Here is a 26,750-nt window from a genome sequence, read left to right on the forward strand (position 1 = left end):
TCTCTCAAGCGTGTAACAAAGTTATCAAGAGATTCTCCCTCTTCTTGTTTGCAGCATCCAAACACATATCTTTCATATATGACATTTTTAGCAGGTTTGAAATAAACTTCCAGTGCATCTAAAATTGCTGTAACATTCTCTTGCTGCCCTACTGTGAGGTTCAGATTGTGCTTATACACAAGCCTACATTCACTGCCCATGATTCTCCTCAGAGTTGCTGCTTGCACTGCTGCAGATTTCTCATTCAAGCCTGTAGCTAGGGAATAATCTTCAAATTCAGCTCTGAAAGTATCCCAATTGCTGCTCCAATCCCCACCGATTCTCATGCCCTCAGGGGGAGGTATGCAATTCATGGCTGCCATGTTTAAGCCTCTGAGCTCTCAAATGTCAGAAAATCCACAAAGAACAGTCTTAGGTTGTAATTCACAAACCTGTGCAGTATCCCAAAGCTGCTGTGCTCCAAACAAGAGGCTCAGTTCTGAATCTAGCCACTTCTGATACCATGTTTCATATAAAGAAATCAAGACACAGTAAGCTGTTGGTTTGAGGAATCATGTTGAACTGCATAACTGCATCCAGGTCAGAGGTTGGAACAGGAAACAGGAAGTACAAGACAATGCAATATTACCATAAACAAACAGTCACAGTATTTGCATAATAACTCCATAACAGTGGCATCTGGGGGGGAGTCCATCTCACAGCAGTCTACATCTTCAGAGTTCAAGGTCATTTAATGTGACATTGTATTTATATTAACCATCAATTCTAGTAAGAGGTACGTCGGTTTTTGTATTTGCTCTTTCCCCTCCACCCTATGCAATCAGTGTTTCATTGTGTTGGTGTGAGTCTGTGTGTTAAGTGTCTAGTTGTGTTGGTGTGTCTCTGTGCATGCGTTAGTGTCTGGATATGTGTGTCTGGTTGTGAGTTAGTGCCAAGTGTTTAGTTGTTTTGGTGTGTGTTAGTGCCGATTGTTGTCTTGGTGTGAGTCTCTGTGTTAGTGCTGAGTTACTAGTTGTGTTGGTGTGTCTGTGTGCGTGTGTTAGTGTCTGTATGTGTGTCCGTGTTAGTGCCGAGTGTCTAGTTGTGTTGGTGTGAGTGGATGTGTGTGTCAGGGTGTGTGTTAGTGTGACTGCCCCTCCCAATGTCAGCCTCTGGATCTGGCCCTGACACAGTCTGCACTCTGACATGATGTTTGGATTGTGTGGGTCTATCAGATAATTAATAAAACTAAGTAAGCATTTACTGCCCTGCATTGGTATTTGAAATCTATAAACTCATCCATGGGAATTGGTTACTCGGTTTCATGTCAGACATTCTGCACTGGAGCACTTTACAGATGCTGGCCATGGGAAGTGAATGCGCCTCCTGTAGAAATGGCTGTACCCTCTGATTCCCTAAATAAATTGGTGATTCATGTCCATGAAGCAGTATACCTTTTGGTTACAATGGGTAGAATAATTACATTTTCTCTTAAATATCTTTCCATAGATTATTGTTGAACCCCATCCAACAGACAAGGTTTAACCCTGACCGCAGGTGAGAGAGTAGGCTACCTGTGCTGATATGGGGTCATCCTGAACCTTCAGTTTATTGTTAGATAATGATTAGGGTCTTTGGAAGCTGGAATGTGGGAAGCACCTGAATTAGAAGCAGTTTTACAAATTTTCAGGACCAGAGCTTTAACTCCACTCCATACAACCAACTTTAAATGAAGCTGTAATTCCGTGCATTCTGCCCCATTCCTTGATGATTGTGTTTACCTGATGAAGGTCCAACACACCTAACATCTCTGAGAGCCGATCTATGTACCCAGCAATGTACACATTTTATACCAGCCACGGGGGTAACACTGCATCCGGAATATTCCATAGGCTGCTGGATTGTGACTGCAGCACCTGGGCACATCATTCACCATCAAACAAAATCTCATCTGAGACCAGACTGGCCGTATATATCATATAGCAAAGGAAAAGGGGGGTCAATCCGTTTGGGTCAAAATCATAGGGAAGCAGTCCTGTCACTTCACCCAAAATGCATCATTAACGGGGCTTGGAAAGAACACCCCACACTCCTGCCTTCTGTTACTACAGAGATCCCCTATACAATGTATACGGTTGGTACTGATTCCATTAAACGAATCATTTTACACCCGAGGGGGTGTGATCTACGGCGTCCCCCTCCCAGGTGAAGGCAAACCACGCCCACTTCTGTATTTACCTATGGCTTGAAAGACCCCAGGTGGCGACGCCCCTTCCGATCTGATTGGTTTAAGGGAGTGGCTACCCTGCGGACAGTGACGTCAGAGCGGCTCCTGCAGTGTGAATGAATCAACCTGCCTGAGTGTAAGCATCAGTCCGGTCGGGAAGTGCTGCAGCATCACCGACTAACCCGGGACAGCAGGAGCCAGGCCAAAGCAGAGCCCCCCGCCTCACAGAGCCTGACAGCGCACTTATGGCTGAGCTGGAGGAGCTGGCTCTCCCTGGGCACTAATACTCAGCAGAAAAGCCTTTTTTATTTCACATTTTTTTTTTGCAATATATATATAATTTTTCCCCAGCAGCGGCTCAGTAAAATGATGCAAAGCTCAGCACTCGCCACAGACGGTTCTGTCAAGGGGCTTCCAGAAATTCTTGGGCTGCCAATGCAACGTAAGGCATTTTATTCTTTCATTGATTTAATAATAAAGAAATGTGGCAGTATGGAGAGAGCCGGGATGGTGCAGGGAGGGAGATGCTCAGCACTGGGACCTGATGGGATGCGGATACAATCCATAGGGCTTCTGGGGTATATTACAGGAGGGGGCGAGGGGCAGATACCTAATCACCCCTGCCCTGCTGGTAGAAAGCTCGGGGTAGGTGCCCGCTCCCCTAAGCCCCTTATACTGAAGGAGTTGGCCAAGATCTTAAAGTTTCACCTCTCACCTGATGCACAGATCGTCACTCCTAGGGTCCTCCTCAAACTTAGCTTAGCCTGTATCCTACCGGGAATTAACTAGTGAGCTTCCCAACGGATGAAACATCTGGGATCAAATTATTATTACTATTGTTATTATTATTATTATTATTATTATTAGGAGTAGTATTAGTATTACTATTATTTTACATATTTTTGTAAAATCACCTTAAACACCTTCAGTAGTACAGGTACCTGAATATTCTGCCCAAATTAATAAAGAAAATGGTCATTTAGAGAAGTAGAGATTTATGGCTGGGTTCTTGTAGTTTATCTCAATAGATCAGATTGTCAGAGAGTGGGTTATTACACCGAATATTGTTCTAAAACACTTGGACTTGAAGACTATCTGGACATTCCTGCATTACTGATCCAGTTATACATTATATACTCGCAATAAATATATTTTGCTGAAAATGTGTTGAGACTGACAGATAGATACACAATTTTGTGTGTACAGTTTTTGCGTTGTTTTTTGTTTTTCTTGATTTAGTAAAAAAAAAATATTTTCTTGTTTTTTTAATGTAACAAGTTTGAAAGATAATGGACTTGACATAATGTCGCAGATACTACTATATGTAACTAAATGGCTATATCCTCATAGATGGGAAAAAATGAGATAAAAGCAGATATAATAATACCCCAGATTTGTGGACTGAACACGATGACATGTATCACTGTTTAGATCTCATTATTTTCTATTGCAGTCTCTGGGAGGATTGTGGCTACTTGCATGTAATTCAGCCCAGTATCCTTTTATTTTCCATTCTCTAATGATTGTGAACTGGGATTGTTATTATTGTTGTTGTTGTTTTTATTATTATTACTTCATGCAAACGTTTTTTTTTTCAACGATTTTGAAAATTCTTTAAAAATACATTGCTGGTCCTAAAAATGACTTATTTATTCAGATATAATGTATACAATGTGTGTATATATATATATATATATATATATATAAACACTCAAAATTCCTAGCAAAATATATCGCTGGTCTTAAAAATACATTATTTTTTTCTGATGAAATGTATATACAGATGATTGATATAAACATAGAGAGAACGAGTTAAATCAGAACATTTGAGTCTTACTATGCCTATGTAAACTGTAAATGTTAAATCAGGAATGATTTTTAATGCAGAAATTATATTTAACCCTTTGAATGCTAGGCACGTGAGCATTTCTTGTCTTTTTAAGGCACATCTGGAGCCCAAAGGATTAGTTTGTAAATTCGCAAAGGATTTCCCTTCCCTGATCAGCCAGCTCTCCTTGAGAACTCAGTCAGAGGGAGATGATGATGTGCTCCTCTGTGCAAATGACTTTCTGGGACTTGTAATAATCATATTCTATTCTATTTCATTGGAAATTTACCCAGAGGTGAAGTGCAGGCAGCTGGACGCATACATCATATAGCCCTGCCTGATCTTTATCCAGCACATGCTTCTATTTAGTCTATTCACTTATACATTTTCATTAAGTATATGTACTTAACTTGTTTCCTACTTTATTTGATATAAAATATATAATAAGATATAATAGCCACAGTTGTTTATTTACTTCCGTTTATCTCAAAATTTATAATTTTACATGTCTTCATTTTTTTCTTTACTTTATAACAACTATATCTTGGATAGATCCCCAATAGCAACCTGAGAGGCCCCTGCACTTTACTGGAGATTATACTTGTTTGGAGCTTGTGCTGGGAACCAATAACATGTTTGTTACACATTAATATTATTTTGTGTCATAGATAAATATATATTATATATCCAAGCTATTTATTTTTAATACATATGGTACGAATGATGCCCTTACAAAAAAATTACTGCAGTTTTTCTGAAGTAATACTGCAGTTTTTTGGACATGAAAAAACTGCAATACTGCACTTTTACTGCATTTGTACTTCACTGTACTGCAGTTATTTTTGTACGGAGGTACAAATGCAATAAAGCTGCAGTACTTTGAAGTACAACTGTAGGTTTGCAATATAAAAAAAAAGTGCAGTAAATGTGCAGTAATACTGCAGTAAAAGTGCAGTATTGCAGTTTTTTTCATGTCCAAAAAACTGCAGTATTACTTCAGAAACGTCTTGCATTAGTTGGTCGGACAGAAAGCTGTCCTGAGGTCATGGGAGTAGTTCAGCAAACGCCGCAGATCTCCCTTGTGGCCGTGGCTTTGCTTTTTTTTATGACAATGAGTAAGTTGTCCCAAACCTGCAACAACGTGGCTGCACAGCACGCCTCGCTTAATGATGTATCACATATCTAGGAAGAAATATCACACAAAACCACAAATTACTCTACTAAGCCGGCCTTAAACCTGTTATTAGCAGAGACTCCGCTGAGTAGCAGAATCTTTTTTTATTCCCCAACGTTCTTCCATTTCTAATCGTTTTGCAATCTTTAAATTCAGCTGATGACGGTCCAACCTCACCTATATGTTGCCGGATTAACCCCTTCAGGACCGGGTTTTTGTTACTAAGGTTGCGCTAAAAGCCAGAAGCCGTTTTTGTGTTTTTGCTATGTCTTTCTTCAACTGGAATTTCTCTCTTATGAATTAGTGCACCCAAACAAATCATATATTGGGTTTTTTTCAGCACAAGTAGGACTTTCATTTGAAACCATATTAACCCCTTAACGACAATCCCCGTACATGTACGGGGTTGCCGTGCAACGGGTTAACGACAATGCCCGTACATGTACGGGCTGCCGTTAAATAGCTGCATCGCCGCTATTGCAGCATCCACGGAAGCCTCACAAGTGAGGCTGACCGTGGATCCGGGGAGGGCAGCCCTTGGCAGCCCTCCCCGGAAGAAAAATGGCCGCCGCCGCACCGATCATCAATGATCGCGGCGGCGCCCGGCTAAAACTGCTTAGGAAGCGATCGGAATCGCTTCCTAAGCATAAACTGTGTTGCTGACATGCCTCAGTATCGAGGCATGCCAGCAACACTACCCCCCTACCCCGATCGCCTTGTGATTTCTCCGAGGAGCAACCACAAGTGCCATCCTGTGAATGACGTTGCCGTCATTCACAGGATGGCATTAACAATAGATATCCAGACCCTCTTGAGAACTCTCGAGCTCCTCCTGCAGGTTGAATGCAGGTACTGCATCCAACCATGCAAGGTCAATGGAGCCCAGCTCACTAATGAGAGTGACTAGTAAAAAAAAAAATAAAAAAAAAATTAAAAAAAAATTAAAAAAATGTTTCAAAAAAATGTCAAAAATATGGTAACATGTAAAAATCCCCACTGTCACCAAAAAAAAAAAAAAGTTTTTAATAAGCAAGTCCTAAAATTTTTTATCTTTACAAAAATTCCATTATGGAAAGAGTTAAAATATTGGCATTACAAATGCCCATAGGGTGTTTAGTATTAAAAAATATATGAGTTGATGGGGTAAATTGAATTGACCGGGTTCAAAGATGTCCCAAATATGGGACATGGGGCAGATGTCTAAATGGCAAAAAAATACACACCTCACAAAGGCGGCCTTTTACCTCCCAAATAACCCTACAAACCCATGCATGGGGGGTATCGCTGCGCTCAGGAGATGTTACTGAACACATATTGGGGTGTTGTATGACACGGACATACACCAGGAGCGATAAATTTATACCTGAAGTACAACATGTGTGAAAAAATACAAAAAGAATTACTACCATAAAGTTTCACAAAGGGTGGTGGTAAAATTAGTGCATTGAAAGGGTTAAAATACCAGCATTTCAAATACCTTGGGGTGTCTAGGTTTAAAAAATATATGATTTGATGGGGTAAATTGCATTGGCCGGCTTCAAAGATACCCGAAATGGCACATGGGGGGAAGAATTACCAGATTTGGAAAAAAAGGTTTTGAAATAGCAAAACTCTACCTGTACTTATTGCCCCATAATGTGCAGAAAAAAGCAAAAAAACATAAAAACATTGGGTATTTCTAAACTCAGGACAAATAGTAGAATCTATTTAGTAGGTTTTTTCATTAGTTTTTGCAGATGAGTAAAAGTTTTCTGTTTAAAAAGTGAGAAAAAGTAATTTTTTAACAAAAAATCCCCATATTTTATCATTTTTTTTTATGGTAAATTAGATGATATGATAAAATGAATGGTATCTAAAGAAAGCCCTGTTTGTCCTGAAAAAAACAATATATAATATGTGTGGGAGCATGAAATGAGAGAGAAGAAAATCACAGCTAAACAGTAACACTGAAAAACGTTAAAAGAGCCATTGTCCCGCAATATACTACGAGTAAAAACCCCTATTGTCCTTAAGGGGTTAAGCTGGGTAGTACATTGTTTTGTTTGAAATAAACGTCAAAAGGTGGGGGGGATGAAAAAAAAAATTTTTTAACAGTTTTGTATACATCCAAATTGTACACACATTGAACCAATCGGAAAAATGTATCCAAAATATATTCATTAAGTTGTCCTGATTTGGAAACCACCCAATATGGCCAGGATTTTCATCTATTTTGACCAGTATAGGGCAAATATTGCAAGGCATGCATCACGTTTTTAAAATGTAATTCTTTTCAAATTTGGCACGGTAGGCTAATAACTGCAATAGTTGTCACAGATACTGATTATCCCCCCAAAATTATATGTTCAACAACATCCCCCGGTTCCAACAAGGCCTCACATGCCTGGTTCATGCATTTTTTGAGGAAGCTATGAGGGCAAAACTGGAACATGCGCATTCTAGTTTTCAAATTTGGAATTTTCAGAAATTGGTTGACTGGGCCCATATCCCATTTGGGACGTTTTGGAAGCCCGCAGGGGTGATCTGGTATCCATCACAGTAGGACAAAGGAGCAGGAGAGCTGCTAATTCAGAGCCAGGTCCATGTCGGAGCCACGCTTTTTTCCAGAAGAGTCCAAGAACCTCGTAACACTTGCAAGCAGGAGGTGCCCACGGTTAGAGGAAGGGCCAAGCTTCTTCTCCACACGTGAAGCTCTCACCTTCCCACATGGATGTATTCACTAACGTGTGTGTTTTGTAAGGTCGAAACGTTGCCCTTGTTGCTGAATTAAATACACGTCACGTTACTACTATTTGTGATAGTTATTAGCCTGGTCACAGGGCTGGTGTCACAGCGGTCTCTCAGTAGGACAGTCTATTAGTGTGGTAACAGGGGTTGTGTCATTGTGGATATACCCCAGCAGTCTATTAATGTGGTCACAGGGCTGGTGTCATGGTGTATCTACCCCAGCAGTCTATTAGCCTGGGCACAGGGCTGGTGTATTTACCCCAGCGGTCTATTAGCCTGGGCAGAGGGCTGGTGTCACGGTGTATTTACCCCAGCAGTCTATTAGCCTGGGCACAGGGCTGGTGTCATGGTGTATTTACCCCAGCAGTCTATTAGTCTGGGCACAGGGCTGGTGTCATGGTGTATTTACCCCAGCAGTCTATTAGCCTGGGCACAGGGCTGGTGTATTTACCCCAGCGGTCTATTAGCCTGGGCACAGGGCTGGTGTCATGGTGTATTTACCCCAGCAGTCTATTAGCCTGGGCACAGGGCTGGTGTATTTACCCCAGCAGTCTATTAGCCTGGGCACAGGGCTGGTGTCATGGTGTATTTACCCCAGCAGTCTATTAGCCTGGGTACAGGGCTGGTGTCACGGTGTATTTACCCCAGCGGTCTACTAGCCTGGGCACAGGGCTGGTGTCATGGTGTATTTACCCAAGCAGTCTATTAGCCTGGGCACAGGGCTGGTGTCATGGTGTATTTACCCCAGCAGTCTATTAGCCTGGGCACAGGGCTGGTGTCATGGTGTTTTTACCCCAGCAGTCTATTGGCCTGGGCACAGGGCTGGTGTATTTACCCCAGCGGTCTCTCAGTAGGACAGTCTAGCGGTGTTGTCACAGGAGCGATGATGATGTCACAATGTAGGGACGCCAAGCGGTGCTTCGTTTACCGTTTTGGGTTCACAGTCTGTTTCTTCCTCGCAGTGTTTACAGGGCGGATCTCAGACTCTTCACCCCCGGTGATTTCTTCCCGGCCCGGTGTCCTGAATGATGCCGGGCCCGGGATGCTGGAGCGTGTCCGTAGCGGCAGTGTTCATTCTCGCGGTCGCGGTGTCCCAGGTTCGGGGCGGTCTCTATTCCCCGGATGAGCCATTGGTGTCCCTGGCCGGGGCGACCCGTTCTCTCCTGCTCGGGTCCAACAGCTCCTGGCTCGCCGAGTTTTATGCTTCCTGGTGCGGACACTGCGCGGCGTTCAGACCGACCTGGAGTGCGCTGGCTCGGGATGTGCAAGGTGAGCAGCCGGCCGTGGAAATGATCCTCCATATACTTATGACCCTTTGACCTTTTTCCCCAAACAATTAGTGTATATTTTCTAAAAGGTACCTGTGTTTATTTTTCATAGATTGGAGACCGGCAGTATACCTGGCTGTACTAGACTGTGCAGAGGAGTCAAACAGGGATACCTGTAACGAATTTGGGGTTACTGGGTACCCCACAGTTCAGGTAATGTTCTATAACGTGGCGGTTCATTTTTGTTCTGTCCTTTCATTATATACAGCTGTTCGTTTGTTTCTCAGTATTCTTTATTTTCACTGTGCCTCCCTATACGTTCTTTTGAGAACCATGCTCTGTCTCGTCTGCCTGCCTGTCCCGTCTGTCTGTCCCATCCCGTCTGTCTGTCTGTCCGTCCGTCCCGTCTGTCCCTCGACATTCTTACACAATCTGTGCAAATCAGTAAATGTCTTGTTTATTTTTCCAGTTCTTTAAAGCGTTTGCAGGAAGTCCTTCGGAGGGTGTACGAGTTCCAGGTATGGTAACTAAATCCTTTCCCCAATTATTTTCTGAATGTCTGTACAATCTTGCTTTGTTTATCTTATGGGGGAAAAAAATGTCTTTCATTATATCCTTTTCCTCTGGATTCCTACCAAGTCTGTCTCCGTGTCTAATACTCTTTTGTTGTTTGTCGCTCTACTTTATATGATCTGTTTATTATAGGAATTAGCTTAAATAGTCACGGTTAATCCTACCAAAAATACATATTGTTTCAGTAAAAGAAGCAGGTTTTTAGGCACATCCCAAATTTTTGAGTTCAAGTGAATCGGCAGTTTCCCTGAAGGAGCTCTGTACCCGATCCGTACATACAGATGGTGTGGAGCATACAGGGCGGCCTACACGGTGCAAATGGCTTTACAAATCAAAGAGAAATGAATTGGGAATATGTCCGAACCGGCCCCTATGCATGCTATTATCATAAAGCTTCACATGCAAATGGATTGCTGTCCTGAAGAATACCTGATCAGGATTTAGCACCACTTGGTGATCTCCCAAAAGGGGATGTATCCAGCAAATTTACAGCCTTTTACCCCCTTGATTTACGAGGTGTCACACACTTATTTAGCATTCTGCTGTATAGATAGTTTTGATTCACGTTGTTACCCTGCTTAGGTGACAAATTCCCTTCATTAGATTTCCTTCGAGAAAATCTTTGCAATTTCATATGTGCCCATTTTTGAGACAGCTTACACTACTTGTACATTAGATTTAATTTATATATATATATATATATATATATATATATATATATATATAATGTGTGTGTGGAAAAAATGCTGTAAAGTAAGAGCTTGTAAAAATGTGCATTAATTTGGGAGCACCGCAGCATCTCTTTAGAACAATACTGCTCTAAGCAACCTGAGACTTCTCTGTATTTGTTTCTCTTTCTATTAATCCCCTTCTAGTATTTATTTCTTGGCATGGCTGTTGGTTTTTTCTGTTACCTTGTATTTCGTGATGGTAGACGCGGGTAAAGTGTACTAACGATCGTACGGTCAGACTGCGTACCTCGTTTTACTGAATCCGGTTTGTTTCATGTCCACTCTCCTCAGCTTCGTCTGTACAAGAAATCAGACAGCACATCATCGATAGACTGGAAGAGCAGAAGGAGTCCCCACCACCAGCGTGTCCTCCTTTGGAACCAATCAGGTAATGTAAGGATAGGTTACACTGTAACTATAACTGTTTCCAAGTCAGGAGAGAGCGTTTAATATGTCTCGCCACCTGCCACTGTGCAACCGTCTGGTACTTGTGGTTAATCAGATACCCTAAATCAGACAAGTGTTGCGTTCTCTAAACATGTGGTGCGGACCTTCGATGAATGCAATGTTTGATTGAGTGATCTCTTTCAGCGCCCCCGAGTTGGAGCAGTTCTTCGCAAACAACAATGAGACTTATCTGGCTGTGATATTTGAGGATGCCAAGATGTACATGGGTAGAGAGGTAAGGAATATATATCTATATATATCTCTATAACCGAAATGTCTCATACTTCTCAAGCCTTTAAAGAGCCTTCAGTAACTTTTTCTACTAATCTCCATAATTTAGAGATGTCAAATGTTTATGGATGATGCTCTAAAGATTAAAGCTAGTGAAAAGATTTCCTAACATGAAACCTCAAGCTATATTAGTATTTTTGAAACACCTTGTCTACTCTGGACAATTATTAACATGGAAACAATTGGAGCTGTTCAGGTAGAACAAGAGCTCTACTTTTTTATTGTTATTATATTACGGTGTATGGGTGTCATTCCATTAGTAGGAAATTAATATTGGTGAATGGTTGCAGATTGAAATTGACACTGAAAGTAAAAAAAAAAAGAAATTACTTGCAAATAAATGATTACAGTCCACGTTTTTTTTACAATTATGTGCCAGATTTCTGCATTAGACTCTTTATTAATGGCTGCATGATATGGACATGCCCCGACGCTGTAATTCCCTAACTAGAAGACAAATCTATCGTTTTTCGGTAGTCTGGGGATGTAGCTAAACACATAAATATGCAAGCGTGCATGAAAAAATAAACTATATTCTCTGCTTTCAAAATAATATTTATTTTTATATGGTCACTTTGGGTTCAACATGCCAAATTTACCAAAAAGATTTAGAAAAAGTGGTATATGCCTTTAAATGTTTGTACTTTATTGACAAAAATAACGGCATATAACAAAATTCAAAAAACAGAAAGCGTAGCCTAATTTCTAGAAGAATACTCCTTCTTGGGTTAAACAAAGTAAAAGTAAAGATATTTGCGCAGGGAAGGGTAGTGTGTACATTCCGCTGAGAACCTGCCTTTGCTATATGCATGCTCCTGTTCAGAGCCGGCCTTAAGTGTTCTGACGCCCTGTGCGGACTACTCCTCTGACGCCCTCCCTCTGCCCCTTCTCACTGCCTCCTCCCCTGTCCCTTCTCACTTCCTCCCCCCCTGCCCCTTCTCACTGCCCCCCCTCACTGCCCCCTCCCTCTGCCCCTTCTCCCTATCCTTACTTACCTCGTTGCCGGAGTCCTACAGTGGAAGCGGGAGGCGTCCGTCTTCCCGATCTGCCGCGGTGCGCGCTTCACAGCTTCACGACAGAGTCACGGAGAGTGAGGGGCGCCGAGCGGTCGCTGAAAACTTCACGAGCAACCGCTCGGCGCCCCTGCCCGGGACTTAAATTGAAACATCGTTTTTTTTGTTTGTTTTAACTTTATTTAACATCCTCCATGTTAAATAAAGTTAAAACTACTTTATTTAATATGGAGGATGTTAAATAAAGTTAAAAAAAAAACAAAAAAAAACGATGCTTTAATTTAAGTCCCGGGCAGGCGCCCCTGTTGCCATGGCGCCCTGTGCGGCCACACAAGTCGCACACTCCTAAGGCCGGCCCTGCTCCTGTTCATGACCCATATTTATATTTGTTCACTATGCTTTCATACTAGCAGCGGTATAGGTTAATATTGACTGTAGATCCTATGATCCTAAGCCAGCCGCAGACGGTGCGGATCTCAAACAGCTGTAGAGCGTTTGGCTGGCAGTGAATCACAGAGCCCGTAGCTGGGGTTGATGTAAAGTACTGTTGGGTTTAATACGCTAACCTCCTGGGTGCAGGCTAATTGAAACCACGCGAGAACCCATTGATCTACGAGCAGCTTGTTTCCAGCTAATGTTTATTGAAAGGAATCGTTTGCGAGTCTGAGCTCCCCGATCTGTCATTACAGGTGGCTCTGGATATGGTTCAGTACGAAGGCGTCTCGGTACGCAGGGTAGTTAAAGACCAAACTGACTTGGTGGAGAAGTTCAACGTATCTTCATTCCCCGCTGGTTTTTTGATTTCTAAGAACGGATCTACCAGCAGAATTAACCTGTGAGTATTCTCCTGCCTTGGTTGTTTTTTTCCCTCTTATCTCTGTTTTAAGTAGTTTGTTCTTGACCTTTTCTGGGTCTCTCTGTTAGTGGGGAAGAGACTCGCTCGGCGTATACCAAATTCCTGCGTTCACTACCCGGAGTGCAGAGGGGAAAACACGCTCTCATCGGATGGTCGGAGACATCTCTCGTAGCTACTGAATCACCGAAGAGACAGGCCGACAGGTAAAGGAAATCCTCTTTATCTCACTTAGGTCCTCTGTCTAGTATTTCTTATCTAATACCTGCTTTACCTGTTGTTCTTGTAACCCCCAGCATACTTTTTTAATATTGTCATGCTCTGTGTACTAAGCATTCATTTTTTCTGAATGCCGACCTGAACCGCCATATTCTGGAGTTTTCCAGGATACTTATATCTTTTCCATACTTTTTTCTAGCGCCAAGGTGTACATGGCAGATCTTGAGTCGGCTCTTCACTATTCCTTGAGGGTGGAGGTTGCTCGATTCGCGACCTTGGATGGGGAGCGACTTAAGGCTCTCTCCAATTTCATCAATGTGCTGAGAAAGGTAAGTTGATGTTGTTTAAACATTAAACATGTTGCTCAATTGCTAATGGAATTAGCAGCTCAATGCATATTAAAACAGCAAGATTTCCCCAAGAGTTTCACGATGCATTACAATGCCCGTTCTTGCAGGAGAAATTGCCTGTGGTTGGTCTGTCTGGATGCAAACCACAGTTTAGTGAATACGTCCTTCTGCGTTTTAGAAGCTGCGGGATATTTTGCTCAGGGCTGTTTGGTTATCCTGTAGACCTTTAGAGGGTTGACATGGTTCTAGGTGGAGCGGTTAGATAAGTGTATTGATTTAAGGTGTGTGTTTTTCAGAGTATGTACTTTGGTGTATCGCACAGTATTTAATTATTCTAGAAATCTGGGTTCTGAAAAAGCGTTTCCCTATAATTTTTTGCTTTCATTTTAAGAAATGTTCATAAAATTGCTTTGTTAAAAACCCTTTGTTGACTCTAAAATCGCACCTCTCCTCAAATGAATCGTATACCAGCATTTATATAAATTAAAAACATATATATTCCAAAAGCTAACATCTAACCCTTTGCTTGTTGGTGAATTCCGTATCTTACTGTAAGGAATTGTTTTCTCGAGTACGTGTTTTGCTGAACGTGGCACCTACGCTGGTAAAAATGACACCGTCTTACGAAGTACACTTCACTTCATAGCAATGTTTCGGATAACCCGGTCTAAGTATGTTTAAATGTGTCAAGCAAGTGTTAAATTCCTGTATCCTGCGATGAGGGTGCATCTTTCAATGGGTAAACCGAGTGACTGATGTGGATCCCTGGTATTAGCCGCAGCCATTAGAATTTCTTGTAATGGCCACCGGAGGGCAGTGTTTTACTGTATGTTCTCAAAAACATTTCTCTTCCCCAAAAATACACAATTTCTGATATGAGACACAATCTGGGGAAAACACATTATATCGCATGCCTGCAACTGGATTAAAGATTGGAAACCCAGCATAAAAAACTTTACACATCAGCCTTCAAGCAATGCAGAGTGCCATGGTGCTTTATACCTAGTAAAGAATAATGAGATGGTTAGATGAGAATTGTTTTGTGATGCGCTGCAATCCCTTTTACCGTTGTGCAGTGTTGCATTTCCCAAAGTTTTTCTCTCCTGGGTTGTGGTGGGTAGCTGGAAGACTCGATGAAAAAAGATTATTGCCCTTATGAGACCTCAATGAACGCGTCTGAAAACGCTAGATGTCGTGTTTTTGTTTAGAAATGTTTTAGTGGTATGTGGAACAAAGTTCTGGGGCGATAGTGTACACTTCTTCCTCTCAACACCGATCACCTAATGTGTGACTCACAATACACACAACACTTGTTTGACGAGATATTAAGGTAAAGAAAGGCTTTGGTGGAGTTGGTTCCCTGGCTTTCTGTAACTATATACTCCCTGTTTGTTATGAGACGTTATGTTTTATGAATTTTCTTTTTTCCAGTACTTCCCTGCCCGTCCGTATCTGCGTACATTACTGAACTCTGCTAATTCCTGGCTGCGCGCCCGCGCTAAAACCAAAGTCTCATACAAGGATTTTGAGGATGTTCTCAACAACAAAAATCAGGTAAGAACCCCAAATTCTTCTGACCTGTAACTTACATTGAGCTATAATAATTTTCTAGCCACTTACAAATGTTTCTCCATCCCAAGGCCCAGAAAGCTGTTCTGTCATCGGATGTGCGCTATGTTGGATGTCAGGGTTCCAAGCCCCAATTCCGTGGCTTTCCGTGTTCCCTCTGGACCCTTTTCCACGTTCTAACAGTCCAGGCATCTGAAGTAGCAACCCTGGGAAGAATTAGACCCGGTAAGTGCAGCCAGAACACCTTCTCATAGCATTCTTAATCCAGTTTATTCATACATATTTTACAGATAACACATTTTTTTTGTTACCCCTAAAATATTTTTTGGGTCACTCACCTTTCAAGGAACCTGAACGTGAGAATGTATAACGCGGTTAGATGTCCCATCACCATATATTTTATGTATTTCATAAACGGGACACAATTTTTTTTAGAGAAAAATAACCCTTTCCTATTGAAATCTACAGTTTTTTACTTTTTTATGTATTTTTTATACAGTGTGTTATGCATTCATATCTGAATAATTGCATTTTAGTTGCTTGTCCAAAGCTAAATTCCTGGGAGATTTTTTTATCCCAATATAATTGCTGGAACCAAATATATTTCTCAAAGATATGTCTTCTGTTTTGGAGACAAAGTCATAGAATGCCACATTTAGAGGATCGTTTAGGGTTGTTATGTTAGAAAATGTTTAGGTAACAGGGTGGTGAAGAAGCGTAATGTGGACGTTAATACATTGGGAGTATTTAAAGCGTGCGTGGGATAGGGATGAGGCAATCGTGAACATAAGTCCAAAAACCTAATGTGTTCCTCTCTGCTGTAAAATTCTACATTTCTTTATAAATGTTCATAAAAAGAGCATTTCAGGGAAGGTTTAATGTCCCGGACAGCCTCACCAAAGGAGAATGTATATTAATGTACTTTAAAATGTAAAAAATTGACCTTAAAGAGAAGCTGCAGCAAGAAAGTTTCTACACATTCTTATGGGGGTCTTGTTGGACCGCCAATTCTGATATTCACCAAGCCAGAACTGGAGCTGACTGGCGGTAAATAAATCATGTGTCGGGGGATATGTTCAGCCAAACACGTGTCCTCAATGGCAAATAGCTGGGATGGGCAAAGGGAGACTTCTCAGTTCTATGAACAGGTCAAAAGTTTGTGATCAGTAAATCTATCCGTCTTCTGTCGGACTCGTTCTTCGAGGATCATTTGTTTATGCCGCCGTTCCGATTCCACTCAAAGCGCATTATTGCGCTGCGGATCCTTAACATTTATTGAACCGCTCCGTTTTGCCCTGCTCGGTGATCGATGTACATTAAGTATTCCTTTAAAACCTCCAATGTGATTTAACGCAGACGTAAAAATCAAAAGAAAACGATCAACTTTAAAAAGGATTTCGGGTTTAAGTGGCTGCTACCAGCCGTAAAGTATTTAGACAAAAATATAATCCTAAAACGGACAACCTATTCCAGAACAATTTTCTATGCTTAATGCCATTAAAAAGGATCTTTTTAAATGAAATGATGTAATTATCTTCTGGCTTAGTAGAATGAATTGCATTTGATTACATATATTACCCCGATTTCTTTACCTAATGCAAACCATTATAATTACATTGCTGCTGACTCTCTTATTCATAGTCTGCTAATACTGGTAACACGTTTTATATGGAAGAATAAAGGAAGGAAAGCGGCATGCCATATTTTTTTGGAATATATAAAAATATTTCAATTGGATATTAGATTAGGAAAGAATATATATATATATATATATATATATATATATTTTTTTTTTTACGGAAAGTCTTATATGAAGATAACCGGACTCTGCTTACTGCTTACTCTGCAATGTATATTAAATACATTGCAGAGTAAGCAGTAAGCAGAGTCCGGTTATCTTATTGTATTGGCTTTAATTTTAAGACCTGCAGCTGTCGTCCACACGTCTTGCAAGTTACTTTGCTGGCAAATGTATAGGTAAAAAAAGTTAGTTGTATCAAGGCTTTAGCTATATGTGTTTGTCAGTAGGCACCCACAATCCCCTCTGCAGTGTAAGCAGTTGCCGGCGTTATATACTTTTGAAAGATCAGAAAGAATTGTGGCTAAAAGCTGATCGTCATCCTAAAACTTTAGACGAGCTTGATCTATACATTTGCTAGGAGTTCAATTAGCAGAGAGTACAGATTCATTTAAATGTGTTGCTTGCAGTGGATCACGAGTGGCTTCATTGTTTCTAGAACATTTTCATTACTTTTTAAAATGTCAACGAATCGCTATGATTTTTAAAATGTGGCCCAATTGGAATCAGGCTGCACATCTGCCCTAAAAGTCTTGTGCTTGTGATTTGGCGGGTAGGAGACAGCTCCGCTTTAATTGTTCGATCATTTTAAATATTTGACATTTTATTTAACGACTCAGTTGCAGTTTTTGGTTAGCTTGATTTCGTGGATCCCTCTATTCTTAGTACACCATTTCACTGCCAGTGGCTGCGTAAGCATATAGTAATTGGAATGTGATTCATGTATCGCCTCTCATGCGTTTTTCTTCTGTGTTTGCAGCTCCCAGTGAGGTCCTGTTAGCGATGCGTGGCTACGTCCAGCATTTCTTCGGCTGCAGAGAATGCGCCCAGCATTTTGAACGTATGGCCCAAGAGTCCATGCGCAACGTCCGCTCTTTGGATGAAGCCATCGTGTGGCTGTGGGAAAGACACAACCGTGTGAATAAGAGATTGGCAGGTGAGGGAGAACGCGCTCTGTTTCACATCCCGATTGCTGTTCCATATCCGGTGGGATTAAGAATTTAGCAGTTCTTTATGTGAAATCTTCTTTTTTCAGTGGTGTTGCTTAAAGCTTGCTTGTCTAATTTCCAAAATCTTACACTTTATAGTTCAGGACACCAAATAAACATATAAACAGATTCGGTATGAGTTAGAAACCCATATTTCATGTATACACTGGATCTGGAAAATTAAGCAATTTAAGTTTTTTCCCTTTTACAGCCAGAGTTATTTTATTCTTGTTATAGAAAAATTTTAAAAACTTTTTTAACGCTCATAATTTTTTGTATAATTTATTTTTACATTGTGGTATTCTCATATATATCACTAATAGAATAATCACAGGTTTTTTTGACCCTTAAATAGCTTTTTGGGGGAAAATGTCCTTCTTCGCCTTTAAAGGACAAGTTATTGATACCATTTTATTTTTCTTTGAAAATTATTTGTTATTATAGCGCCACCTACTGACCCCTGACCATTATGACCACAAAAGGCCTATCTACGTTAACTTATTACTGCATCTGTAGGACTATTCAAATAATTTATGGGGTTTATATTTTTTTTTAATTCTGTCATTCGTTGATGACTTTTAAATGGTCTTAAATAACAACATTTTTCTAATTAGCACTTATAAAAGTTTATACATTTCTATAATTATACTTGTATTTCATTGAGGACAAATAAGAACCCCTGGACTTGTTGATAGCAAAATTCTAGTAACCTTTATTTAACTTCTCAACCCTTTCTGGTTGTTATCAAGCATCGACTCCATCTAAAACTGAAGCCTATATATATATAACATTTTTATATTATTGTGTCTTTGGATCGATGCTTGAAACAGAGTTATAATAAACAATTACTTTGTTGTAATGCGGTAACAAGAGTTTTAGAAATGCTTGGCTTGCTAAATAATAGGTTGTGTTTGCTTGTGACTGCTCACCCATCTCTATCTGTTTCAAAGGTGCACAGAGTGAAGATCCAGCCTTTCCGAAGGTGCAGTGGCCTACTGCAGCGCTTTGCCCGCTCTGCCAGTCCAAAGCAGATATGTCCTGGAACCTCCCCAGCGTTCTAGATTTCCTGAAAGCTCATTTTGGCAAAAAAAATCTAGCAGATGAGTATCTGGAAGATGAGGAAGTGCTGCTGGAAAAACAGAAAAAGGCACACAATGCAACCCAAAAAAGGGATAAGAGAGATGTTACGGATGAGGAGAAGAAGTCTGAAATAATCCAGAACCGTGATGACACCGAGAACACGCTTGATGATCCGAGAGAAGATGACGATGAAGAAAAGAGCGATGCATATGACAAAAACTCATATGGACCTAATATGTTTCTAAGCAGATCTCTTAAGGACTCCAGCCTGCACAAGGGAAACCATGCTCTACATCCAAAAACCCTTGTAGAACCTCGTGATGCAGAGTTCAATGAAGCTGCTGTGAGAGATCGGTCACTAAAGAGAGGAGTAGACGCCAATTACCTTATTGGTGTGGTGGTGGAGCGTGGGGAGGTGAATAGGAAAGGCCGTTGGGTGAAGATGCTGGAGGTTGGCTTCTCTCGTTTGGACATCAGCCTGTGCGTGGTTCTCTATTTCCTTTCCAGCATGTGTCTCCTTGCCATGTACCTTTACATGAGTCTCAGGACACGCTGCCCCCGACAACGGTGCTCATATCTGCAAGTGTGAAGTGGACTTTCTCCAACCAGAACAATACAATCTGTTCTGTATTTTGGAGAGAGAACTGTTACATGTTTTTAAAGTGCCTTTAAACCCATTGGATTTCTATGCTATCATGGGTTGTCCATCCTAGGCCCAAATAGATGTTTTACTAGTTGTGTCAGCTTAACTGATACCTTAAAGTTTAATAAATAGTTGTTAAGTTGTTTCTGTGTTTTTATTATTCGTGGTTTGCGCCGTTATTGACATACGTATCAATTTGTTTGAATAACTGGTTCTTAAGGTTAAACTTTGACAGCTGAATTTCGTTGATCAATTTTTTTATTCCCTTGACATTTTTCTCATAATTTGATCCACATAGCATACGTAATATAGGGACAAATCCTTATATGCATAAGTAGTTTTACAGAAAATAGTATTTGTGCTTACAGGGCTACATGCAAAGGACCCAAGGAATGCAGAGCCGTAACAATGGTGTCTGATGGTCTTTTGATCTATGCATGTGCTTGAAATCTGCTAACACAATGCATAAATTCCAAGTACTGTTTCATTGCATAAATAAATGCTTTTCTAAAGATGTCCAAGAGAATGCCTTGGGCACATACTGTATTTGCCAAGTCAGATTACGGTTTATATTTAAACATGGGTGTGGGTGGACTACCAATAATTAGATCAATTATACAAGCCTAGTCTGGCCCGTGGAATATCATTTACTGTCTGTGTATTTAATTTTATTATTCATTAAACATTTTTGCCGTGTCAGGTTTAAAAAGAGTTTGATGATTTTCAGGCAGATGTAAACATTACGGAATTTACCCTTTCAGTGCCAGGCAAATGAGCAGCACTTTGCAGTGCAGTGAAAAGTGACCCACTTTCTGTGTTTATCAGATTTAGCGATGGATCTGGTAACCCGCATTGTAAGTGTATGTTGGGTCATCTGCATTCGGAAGTTATAATGCTTAATTAAAAATAAGTTTTGGTTGCCAGTATGTGATTTTGCAATCACCAACTTATTAGCTATGTCACTTTATCCACTTAGACTGAATATTGAGCTTATATGGGCAGTTAGCTTACCACTGGTGAGCCAGTAATAGACATATAATGTAGCTTTGTATATAATTATAGATGTTTTACCTTTATTATGTCTCTACCCTTTCATCAACTTAAATTGTGGACAGCTACACTATCCCTCTCTCCTCTGTCATTGGTATCGGTCTCCGATCCGTACATGTCCTTCGGTGCCCTTAACTAGGATAGTGTCCCTTTTTGCCGCTGTAGCAATCTGTGTTAGTTACGGTGGCTTCCCTTATGTCACTGCGCCAGCTGTCTGTACTAGTCATATCTCTGGCCCTCGTAATCTGCTTGCTGGGGGAGCGGGCTGTTTACTCACATTGGGGAGCCCATCTGTTAAATCCTCATGTAACCAATTGGATGGTATTAGAGAACGAGCTATCCTGGGTAATCCTGCTCTTGCTCTGCTGTGGATACACAGGGATAACCTAGCGGCTGCTAATCAACTCTATTAGGAGGCAGGAGCTCAATCCGATTTGCTGTTCTGCATGCTGATTTTATTCTGGAAAAGAGAAAAGCAGTGATTGAAAACGAGCTTGTGTTTAATGGTTGCAATGATGGGTTACAAACCCTACCTAAACTTCTCTGGTGTTTAAGAGGTTAAGCCAGTTATGCTCTTCTATCTTTTTTTTGCTGACAGCTCTTAATATGTAAAAGAAAAAGCTTCGTATCATAGTGCATGCTCGGCATGGTGCGGGTGTTCTGTAGTGTGCTTTTTGTCACCCTCCTGGTTCTGTGCTCTTCTGGCCCTGAGTATAATTCTGTTAATGGATGGGGGGGAGTTCCTTCTCTCCCAGACAAGCCATGAGTGGCATCTAGGGGGGGGGGTGCATCTCACAGCAGTCTACATCTTCAGAGTTCAAGGTCATTTAATGTGACATTGTATTTATATTAACCATCAATTCTAGTAAGCGGCACATCGGTTTTTGTATTTGCTCTTTCCCCTCCATCCTATGCAATTAGCGGGTTTCCGAAGCATTCGGATGATCTTTGGATACCCAAGCAGCCCACGCCAATTCTGTGAGCCCCATCACTATATGAATCTATAGGGTAATGATTGCTATAGGGTAATGATTGCAGAAGAAACGTCTTGTTTTCATGGTATTTGGGATGAATGGGATGCCCCGGTAGTGGATGTTACCAGGATGTAAATCCACCCTGCATGAGTTTATTCTTATCTTTGCCCCGCATGGGAAATAATTCTTGTGATGTCAATGTTTGTTGAGTAGTGTCAACTTTATTGGCAGTTATTGCTTCACATCCTAGCTGACTGCTTCTTCTGCTGGACCAAGGCCAGCGATTTGACATCAGCAAGTGATTTGCTACCACAACAGTAAAAATCACGCTGACTGTTCCTTGAAGAGCAATTTTCACATACTGGCAATGTATCTGTTTACTCTCCTTAAAAAAAAGGAGGAAAAATAATAACTCCTCGGACGAAGGAATGCATAAACTCTGTTGTTCCAACGTCTTGCAAACCTTAGGACCTCTTGGGTAAGTATGAGTATAACAGCATAGAAAGCTCCGTGTTTAGGCCCCTATCAGATTGCGGTAATGGAAAACTATTCCGGAAGACCTGGACCCCCTATGCCAATGAAAAGGAAGACAAAATGGGACATCTGTCTGATAGAAAGAACCAGCATTTTATTTCAGAGATCAGTGAAGCAAATAGCATTTGTTTAACGGATCCTTTCCTTTCAGCTAAATTGGCATTTTTTCAAGTTATTTTAAGTTATTTTACCATATATGGCCTGCTGACTTTGGCATACATGTACATACATGGGGGGGGGGGGGTGCTCACACTCCTATAACTATTAATTAGTCCAATAATGAACCTATCAGTGACCTGCTCCTTGCTACTTACACACTAGATTGCTGAAGAGGTTAACACACTGTATCACTAAATGTGGTGGAGGTGCCCAGAGAAGCTTGGGGACTTAAAGGAGCGTTCCAGTCCTATATTAATGTGAAATACATACTGGAGTCAATCTTCCAATTTACCGCATGTAAATAAGAGTTGCACATTGGTTTTCGTACAAATGCGTTTTTAAGCCGAATTTTACCGTTTCATACATTTGTTATCCAAATAATGTTCAAATAATTAACAAATTAATGCAACATTGGGGGAAAAAAGAAACGACAAATGAATGCCAAATACGAAAATCTTCATTCGTTTGTTCGGCGCTGTGGCTGCCATGTTAATTACACTAAGAGGAGGAATACAAAAATATTGGACAAATTTCGTCCAAACCGAAGACTTCGAAAAAAAAAAAGTTGCCACAAAACGAACACAAACTTTCCAACTGACTCTACTAAAATTAAAAGCGGTTTCAGGGCCCACAGACAATAAATTACCTGCTGGAGGCGAAATCATTGGATCGGCCACATGGGAAATCCATCGAGCGCCAGCCAGACAGACTAGGTCTAGTAAAGCGACAATTCTAGTCAATGGTAGAGCTCCCATTGAAATTAACAGGCGCAGTAGCAGCCAATCACGTGTATGATATCTAAACACTGGCGTTATGCTAGCATACATATGATTGGCTACTGTTTTAGCGCCTTCAATGGGCGTGCTACTGAGCATGTGCAAGACGTTTAGCTACTAATGTTTCCTGTTACTGTTAATGACAGAAGTATAATTTTCCAACTCCAGTAACTAAAAGAATGGCGGCTCTGGCCAGCATGCAGTAAAATACATCGGCGTCCATGCAAAATAAACTCCAACATGCATTCAAAATAAAAATGCGTTTCTTAAAATTTTAAGGATAACGACTCAATCATGTAAAAATAGCATGTAATGTAATATTAATGAGGATTCCCTTAGCTTTCTAAGTTTTCTGATATGTTTGAAAAATATTTAAAAAGCACCTAGAAAAAAACTGGCATGCTAGTTGAAGGAACATATGTATTAGGATAAGAAGTGAATGTTGCCTATACCAGTTTGACATTATGTCTATTTGGAATATTGTGTATCTTTTTATAACCTTCATGTAACAAAACCCTGATAATGAAAGTCACTAGTAGCTGGTCCGTAAAGTAAATGACTAAAGTAAATGAGTAAATGAGTGAGGTGTGTTAGAGTGCGTTTGATTTAGTTTTTAAGTTTGTAGGTGCAAGTGTGTGTGTTACAATGTGTAAGTGTGTGCATGTTAGAGTGAGCGTGTGTAAGTATGAATTTCTGCTAGTGCACATGTAAGTTACGTAGAGGAAGGCAAGGGGCCTGCAGGGTACTTGGCTTTACCCCCTTGGGCCATAAGCATACCTGGGAACTTCTGGGCTCCATCTACCCGGAGCCTTCCCTTGCAGCCAGGACTGCACACTGACGTAAGTGGGCCGTCAGCAGTGGGAAACACCCCCATTTAAAGGAAAATGGGTGGGGAGAGGGGTGTGCTCCTGCGACCTGGAGGATTCGGGTCTTGACCCGGAGAACCGGAAAAGGGGTGCTCACACGGCAATCTCCGGGTCAAACCCGGAGAGTTCCCAGGTATGGCCATAAGGTGCCAGCCCTCTCCTTTAAGTAACAGATACAAAGCAAAAAAATGAACCAAACATTCACTTTAAAGGGAAACGCGAACCAATTTTATTTACTTTTGCTATAAGATTAAAAATAAGATTAAAAATATTGTCCCATTTCTTTTTTCAACCGTTCTAGTTCTTGCATAATACAATGTTTTTAGGCAACTGCATATTAGCCATTTGTATGCGTGTCAGCTCTTTCAGTTTATCCCAATCTAAATAGCCTTACTCCTTATCATACTGCCTTGTGGTAAACGATGGCTGAGTCTTAATTACCCAGCCGGACACTCTGACTAACGCAAGTCTATGGAGGAAAGGACTTCATTGCATTGCCTTACAGAATCAGCTCAATGTGGTGTTTGAGCAGGAAAGTTATTGGAACAAATGGAGATAAAACTATGTGTTAATCTAAATTTCTGTAAACAGAACTGTAGTTAATGCTCGAGGAAAAAAATTTTCCCTCGATTTAAATTGCAGTTAATAAAATGAATAATCATTTTACATATATATATATAGAATTTTTTTTTTTTTTTTAACCTTTGGTGGCTCTCCATTGTAGGCCCTGTTTACGTTAGCTTCTCCATCTGAGATATCCAGGGCTGCCATCACATGTTCACCATAAGTGACATAAGAGAAAAGGAATAAAAAAATGACTGGTCTGCAGGCTATAATGCTGGACACTACATGCTGCAGATAGCAACCAAGTTACTCTACAGTTGATCCTGAGAGAGTAACGGTGGGTAAAGTCCTACCTATTCCTGCTATACATATAGAATACAAATCTCTTCAACACACACAGTCTACTGGCCAAACCAGGGGGGAGCAATGGGCCAATCCCCCCTCTTACACACTGACATAGTCAGAGGCATGCTCTGGGAGTAGGGGTAAAGAGCTAAGTCCTCCTAACCAACAGGAGGAGGCAGGGTCACGCGACCCCACGGGGCTAATGCGGCAGCTACAAGACAGGCTTTGGCTTCGCAGGATAAGAGAGCTGCATGTATTTTTGTATCTGCCTAGGTATCTTAGTGTTTGCCTGGATATTTTGGTGTGTGTCTCTGTTACTGTGTGTCTGGGTATGTTAGTGTTTGCCTGGGTACCTTAGTGTGTGTGTATATGGGTATTTTAGCATGTGAACATGTGTCTTTGGGTACGTTAGTATGTGTGTGTTTGGTTGTGTTGGTTTGATTCTCTGAGTGTGATGCATGCATGTCTGAGTGTGTATGTTAGTGTGTGTGAATGTGTGTTAGTGTGTATGTTAGTGTGTGTGAATGTGTGTTAGTGTTGAGTGTTGGTGTGTGTTAGCGCTGAGTGTGTGTTAGTGCCGAGTGTCTAGTTGTGTTGGTGTAAGTGTCTGGATGTGTATGTTAGTGCCAAGTGTTTCATTGTGTTGGTGTGAGTCTGTGTGTTAAGTGTCTAGTTGTGTTGGTGTGTCTGTGTGCATGTGTTAGTGTCTGGATATGTGTGTCTGGTTGTGTGTTAGTGCCAAGTGTTTCGTTGTTTTGGTGTGTGTGTTAGTGCTGAGTGTTGTCTTGGTGTGAGTCTCTGTGTTAGTGCTAGTTGTGTTGGTGTGTCTGTGTGCGTGTGTTAGTGTCTGTATGTGTGTGTCTGTGTTAGTGCTGAGTGTCTAGTTGTGTTGGTGTGTCTGTGTGCGTGTGTTAGTGTCTGTATGTGTGTGTCTGTGTTAGTGCTGAGTGTCTAGTTGTGTTGGTGTGTCTGTGTGCATGCGTTAGTGTCTGGATATGTGTGTCTGGTTGTGAGTTAGTGCCAAGTGTTTAGTTGTTTTGGTGTGTGTTAGTGCCGATTGTTGTCTTGGTGTGAGTCTCTGTGTTAGTGCTGAGTTTCTAGTTGTGTTGGTGTGTCTGTGTGCGTGTGTTAGTGTCTGTATGTGTGTCCGTGTTAGTGCCGAGTGTCTAGTTGTGTTGGTGTAAGTGGATGTGTGTGTCAGGGTGGGTGTTAGTGTGACTGCCCCTCCCAATGTCAGCCTCTGGATCTGGCCCTGACACAGTCTGCACTCTGACATGATGTTTGGATTGTGTGGGTCTATCAGATAATTAATAAAACTAAGTAAGCATTTACTGCCCTGCATTGGTATTTGAAATCTATAAACTCATCCATGGGAATTGGTTACTCGGTTTCATGTCAGACATTCTGCACTGGAGCACTTTACAGATGCTGGCCATGGGAAGTGAATGCGCCTCCTGTAGAAATGGCTGTACCCTCTGATTCCCTAAATAAATTGGTGATTCATGTCCATGAAGCAGTATACCTTTTGGTTACAATGGGTAGAATAATTACATTTTCTCTTAAATATCTTTCCATAGATTGTTGTTGAACCCCATCTAACAGACAAGGTCTAACCCTGACCGCAGGTGAGAGAGTAGGCTACCTGTGCTGATATGGGGGAATCCTGAACCTTCAGTTTATTATTAGATAATGATTAGGGTCTTTGGAAGCTGGAATGTGGGAA

General features: G+C 41.1%; 1 protein-coding gene across 1 annotated transcript; it reads left to right on the forward strand.

The window, feature by feature from the left end:
- Positions 1-8,963: 8,963 nt before the first annotated feature.
- On the forward strand, positions 8,964-19,902 carry LOC128500947 (sulfhydryl oxidase 1-like). Its single transcript, XM_053470321.1, has 12 exons — positions 8,964-9,204; positions 9,316-9,416; positions 9,673-9,721; positions 10,799-10,895; positions 11,099-11,189; positions 12,948-13,093; positions 13,183-13,317; positions 13,530-13,659; positions 15,112-15,234; positions 15,321-15,474; positions 17,808-17,984; positions 18,987-19,902. Exons 1-12 carry the CDS (start codon positions 8,964-8,966, stop codon positions 19,703-19,705), a joined length of 2,163 nt encoding a protein of 720 aa, XP_053326296.1. The 3' UTR covers positions 19,706-19,902.
- Positions 19,903-26,750: the final 6,848 nt, after the last annotated feature.

Source organism: Spea bombifrons, chromosome 6 (genome assembly GCF_027358695.1).
Source record: "Spea bombifrons isolate aSpeBom1 chromosome 6, aSpeBom1.2.pri, whole genome shotgun sequence".
Taxonomy (NCBI): domain Eukaryota; kingdom Metazoa; phylum Chordata; class Amphibia; order Anura; family Pelobatidae; genus Spea; species Spea bombifrons.